Source organism: Quercus suber, unplaced genomic scaffold (genome assembly GCF_002906115.3).
Source record: "Quercus suber isolate HL8 unplaced genomic scaffold, Cork oak 2.0 scaffold_359, whole genome shotgun sequence".
Taxonomy (NCBI): Eukaryota; Viridiplantae; Streptophyta; class Magnoliopsida; order Fagales; family Fagaceae; genus Quercus; species Quercus suber.
The window spans coordinates 294594-300593 of NW_027069811.1; the positions used below are offsets into that span (position 1 = coordinate 294594).

At 38.2% G+C, this 6000-nt stretch overlaps 1 protein-coding gene across 1 annotated transcript; it reads left to right on the top strand.

The window, feature by feature from the left end:
* Positions 1–990: 990 nt before the first annotated feature.
* Positions 991–5679, top strand: LOC112012508 (putative disease resistance RPP13-like protein 1). The gene is made up of 2 exons (XM_065760244.1): positions 991–5184; positions 5279–5679. The coding sequence occupies exon 1, from the start codon at positions 991–993 to the stop codon at positions 5119–5121; it is 4131 nt and encodes a 1376-aa protein (XP_065616316.1). The 3' UTR covers positions 5122–5184; positions 5279–5679.
* The last annotated feature ends 321 nt before the right edge of the window (positions 5680–6000 follow it).

Here is a 6000-nt window from a genome sequence, read left to right on the forward strand (position 1 = left end):
TTTGGCAACTATTGTTCTTTGTAATTCTTTTAAGAAAAATTTTGTTGAGTTAACATTTGTTTTTGTTTTCACTCAATCATTTCCCGGTACCACGTCCTTTGTTTAATTTTTAATTTTTTTTTAGAATCATCCCTTCTCTAATTGTTTAATTGTCTTTTACTGTTAACATTTACTAACTATTAATTGACTAAGTGGCTCATGCCTTAATCCCCACTTAATTAACAAATATCAAATTAAAAACACATTCAAATTCAGCCACTGCACTTGTAGATTTGATCAAAAAATTTAATTAATTGTAACTCTATTTGCAAGAATATATTGTTAAGGGATAGTATTTAAGTTTATTTCAATTGGATTTGGACTTAAGATTTAGATTTAGGACTCAAGATGTTCAAATTTTTATTTTAAGGGTTAAATCATATATATATATATATATATATATATATATATATTAATTACTAGCTCAGGGGTTCATTTAAATCCTAAACCAAAGCTAACACCGCCCCTATATCTTAGAGGGACAAGACATTTAATTGTGTTTGAGAATTTGATTGGTATTTTTGTTTTGATCAAATAGATAGAAGTTTCCTCTTAGACTTTTCTTCTTGCCAAAGTAGTAGTAGTAATAATAATAATAATAATAATGATGATGATGATGATGATGATAACTGAGAAATTACCACGAATTAATGAGCATAGAATAATTAGTGATAAAGAATTCTAAACCGTGTTTTGCAAGAAACAAGCTTCTTGTTTTTCTTCTAATTATTATTTAATATTTACTGGTGGGCGGATAATGGTGACAAACAAAGAGCATGCACAATACAAAGCAGAAACATTTATGCAATAATCCATCTACTCCACAAATAGCCGATGCTCCTCAAAAACCAATTTGAATTGTTGCAATAAAAACTTTTGAGACCGAGCAAGGTTATCTTTGCATAATTCCCTCATTCTTTCATTCCCTTTCTATCAAAGAAAACATTGGCTATGGCAGAGGCCATTCTTTCTGCCTTCATTCAAGCAGTGCTTGAGAGATTGTCTACAGAGCTGTTGAACTATGCACATCCAAAGGAAGTTAAAAAGGAGCTGGAGAAGTGGAAAAATACATTGCCAGAAATTAAGGCAGCGCTAGAAGATGCAGAGGAGAAGCAACAAACTGAGAGGGCTGTGAAAAGGTGGCTGGATGATCTCAGAGACTTCGCTTACGATTTGGAAGACATGCTGGATGAGTTTGCCACAGAAGGAATGCTACACAAGTTGAAGGGTAAAGATGAGGCCAGCACAAGTAAGGTACAGAAGCTCATCTCTACTTATATTACATCTTTGAGTCCAAGTGCTCTTATGAGCAATAGTAGGATGGGGTCAAAGACAAAAGAAATCAGTGCTAGATATGAAGATATAATGACAAAAAAAAGTAAGCTGGATTTGAGAGAAAATGTTGATAGGAAGTCGTATGGAACAAGAGGGAGATTGCCCCCAACTTCCTTAGTGAATGAAGCTCATGTTTATGGTAGGGAAGATGATAAAGAAGGTATCCTTCAATTTTTGTTTAGTGAAAATTGTAGTGCTGATGAAGTGTCTGTGATTCCCATTGTTGGTATGGGAGGTATAGGAAAGACAACTCTTGCCCAGCTTGTATACAATGATGCTAAAGTGAATAGTTATTTTGATATGAAAGCTTGGGCTTGTGTTTCTGAAGATTTTGATGGTGTTAAGGTTACAAAAACAATTCTAAAATCTTTCTCCTCTGATTACTGTGATGACAATGACTTAAATTTGTTGCAAGTGAAACTAAAGGAAAAACTGTATGCAAAGAAGTTTCTAGTCATTTTGGATGATGTTTGGAATGAAAACTACAACGATTGGACCATTCTCCGTGCTCCTTTTGAAGTAGGGGCTCCAGGAAGTAGGATTGTAATCACAACTCGCAATGAAAGTGTTTCATCAATGATGGGCACCATTCCAACTTTTGCTTTGAAAGAGTTGTCAGATGATGCTTGTTTGTCTATATTTACCCGAAATGCATTGGGGACCAAAGACTTTAATGCACATCCAGACCTTAAAGATATTGGTGAGGAAATTGTTAAAAAGTGTAAAGGCTTGCCTTTGGCAGCAAAGACCCTTGGAGGCCTCTTACGCACTAAACTAGACCGTTCTGAGTGGGCAGATGTGCTAAATAGCAAGATATGGGAAATTCCAGAAGAGAGAAGTGGAATTGTTCCAGCTCTTATGTTGAGTTACTACCATCTCCCTTCACATTTAAAGAGGTGCTTTGCATATTGCTCAATACTCCCCAAGGACTACGAATTTGAGGAACAGCAGTTGGTACTATTATGGATGGCAGAAGGTTTAATACAGCTAGAAGATGGGAGAAAATCACCGGAAGATTTGGGTAGTGAGTATTTTCGCAATCTCTTGTCAAGGTCTTTTTTTCAACAATCAAGCAAGGATAAATCACGGTTTCTAATGCATGATCTCATCAATGATTTGGCTCAATGGGTTGCAGGAGACATATGCTTTAGAATGGGAGATAAATTGGAGGTTAATAACATAGGGAAATTTTCTAAACAGGTCCGGCATTTATCTTACCTTGGTGGCCGATATGATGGCACTAAAAGGTTTGAGGCTTTTTCTGAAGTCACATGTATACGTACCTTTCTACCTCTTATGTTGCCAAATCCAGGGAACTGTTACTTGACTAGTAATGTTCCTTTTAATTTTTTTCCAAAATTAAGGGTGCTCTCTTTGAGTGGATACTGCATAACTGAGCTACCTGATTCCATTGTTGATCTGAAGCATCTACGGTACATTGATCTTTCTCATACTAGAATCAGAGGCTTGCCTGAATCAATAGCCTTTCTCTGCAACTTACAAACATTGATATTAGAGAACTGTGTTTATCTAAAGAAATTGCCTTCAAATTTTGGGAATCTTGTCAAACTGCGCCACCTCAATATTCTAAAAGCAGATTCATTGGAAGGAATGCCTCCACAACTAGGTAAATTAACTTGTCTCCGGACATTGTCTAATCTAGTTGTAGGAAAAGGCCATTGCTCCAAGCTAAAGGAGCTTGGGTTTTTGACACATATTCAAGGGACACTTTGCATTTCAAGATTGGAGAATGTCACTGTACCCGTGGATGCAAGGGATGCTAATTTAATTGGTAAGCCCGGTCTCAATGAGTTGCTGTTGGAATGGAGTAGCAAAATTGATGAGTCACAAGACAGAACAAATGAATTAGACGTACTTAACATGCTACAGCCTCCCAAGGCTTTGAAAAAGCTCACTATCAGGTGCTATGGCGGTACAAGATTTCCAACTTGGTTAAGACGTCCTTCATTTCCTAATATGGTGCTCCTGAGGATTGAAAATTGTAAAAAGTGCACATCCCTCCCACCAGTCGGACAACTACCATCACTCAAAGTCCTTTTTATCAAAGGAATGGCCAGAGTGAATAATGTTGGTCCTGAGTTTTATGGGGAAGGTTGTTCGCAACCTTTTAGATCCTTGGAAACTTTGTGTTTTGAGAATATGCAGGAATGGGAGAGCTGGACTCCTTATGGAGAATTCCCATGCCTGCGCCAGCTTTCTATTACAAGTTGTCCCAAGCTATTGGGGAAGTTACCAAACCAGCTTCCTTCACTGGAAAATTTTGTGATAAATCGATGTGGACAGTTGGTGGTTTCAGTTTCAAGCTTTCCAATGCTATGCAATCTAGAAATTGAGAAATCCAAAGGGGTAGTACAAGGAGGTAAGGTTGAGTTGAGCTCACTAAACTTCACATTTCTTTCAACAATGTCAGAATTCACATGTCAAACGGGAGGGCCTATACAAGGACTAGAAAAGGTAGAAGACTTGACTATTGATAATTGTGAGGAGCTGGTGTCTTTGTGGTCAAATGATGTGGGATTACAACATCTTCGTTCTCTTCGTGTTCTGAAGATTTCTACTTGTCCTAAACTAATGTCTTTGGTGGCAGAAGAAGTAGAAGAGCAGCTGCAATTGGGTTTGCCATCCACACTGAGAGAAATTGAGATCATAAATTGCAATGCCCTGGTATCTCTACCCAAGGCAATGATGTACAACATCACCTGTCTTGAGCGTATTTCTATTGATAGATGTGATTCATTAACATCCTTTGCAATAGGCCAGCTACCTCCAACTCTGAAGTGGCTAAAGATTGATCGTTGCAAGAATATGCTGATTTTGCTGGAAAAGGATGATATCAATTATTTCTGCAGCAACAAGTCTCTTCTTGAGTACTTGGAAGCTGTTGAATGTCCTTCACTCAAGTCCTTAACTTCAAGTGGAGAGTTACCTGCAACACTTAAACAGCTCCACATTAGCTCTTGTCAAAACCTTGAGTCAATAGCAGAGAGGTTACATGACAACTCATCTCTTGAACGCATTAGGGTCTCAGATTGTGACAACTTTAAATCTTTACCCATGGGCATACACACCCTCAGTTCTCTAGATGAGATTCACATTTGGAATTGTCCAAGTCTTGTAACTTTCCCAGACGGAGGGCTGCTCCCAACCAGCCTGAGAGTGCTTTGGATTTTCGGTTGTAAAGATATGCAGGCCCTGCCCAACTGCATTCACAACCTCACCTCTCTTCAAGAATTGAATGTATGGGAGTGTCCAGGCATTGTAAAATTTCCGGAAGAAGGTTTTCCTACCAACATAACATCACTTTTTATCTGTGATCTCAAAATCTATCCAGCCTTGTTTAAGTGGGGTTTGGACAAGTTCACCTTTCTTAGACAACTTAACATTAGAGGTGGATGTCCAAATCTAGTTTCCTTTCCAGAGATGATGCTTCCAGCCTCCCTAACGAGCCTCACCATTCAAGTCTTTCCGAATCTGAAGTCCCTGTCTTCCAAAGGCTTTCAAATCCTCACCTCTCTTGAATATCTGTCAATCTATCAGTGCGAATGGCTCAAGTCCTTTCCAAAGGATGGTCTGCCGCCCTCACTCCTTGAACTTCATATCCAAGGATGTCCTCTGCTAAAAGAACGCTGCAAGAAATTTGTAGGACAAGAGTGGTCCAAGATTGCCCTCATCCCTTGTGTTCAGCTTGATGGCAGGTTCATCTATGACCCAGAAAATGAGCATTGAATTTTGTTAAGACTCCATAAGATAAGAAAGAATAGTAGAAGCAGACACTACACTCTTTTCCAGGTACTTTTATGCAAATATATAATAACAGTTCATAATAAGCATATCATCTGCCTTCCTGAAATTTTATGATAACAATTCTATATTGCATTTACAGGCAGAGAGATAGCAGAACTCAGTAAGATCCAGAAAAAGTAGAATATGGTAGAATCCAGGGTCAGCTGCATTATTCTCTTTATCTGGTATGTTTTATTGTTGTTTTTATGTAGAGTAGATTGGATTTATTTTTTATGTTGTCGTGAAAACACTCCAGAATTTTTCAATTTCAATGGATTTATTTTGGTATTTAGTTAATTTTTGTTTGATAATTATATGCCGTTGCACTAATAAAGCTTGGCCTTGCCCCAGCCAAACAAAACCACCACAGCCATGGTGTTACGTGGATCCGAATCCTCTCCATTTCTCTTTGAAATGGAGTGTCCATTTCATGGACAGGATCTCTTTAAAATAAATCAATGGTCTAAAAAGTGCCACCTCAATTAAAATACAAAAGCCTAACTAAACAAACACAACTGTGGTTAACCTCGGTTAGCCAAAAAAAAAAAAAAAAACTGTGGCTAACCCCCCCTCAAAAAAAAAAAAAACAAAAAAACAAAACTGTGGTTAACCATTACCCAGCAAACCCATTTTTTTGAAAATTTCAAAATCCCTCTCTTCTTCGACTCATCTCCCAAGCTTCACTCTCTCTCTATCTTAACCCTGCCATTGCCGTTGCCACCATGACCCCTTTGCCAAGCCACCGTTTATCGCGCGGGCCAAGTCTCACACTACTCTAGCATCGTCGGACTGCTCCTTCGCGCAAAATAAAACCTAAAATGC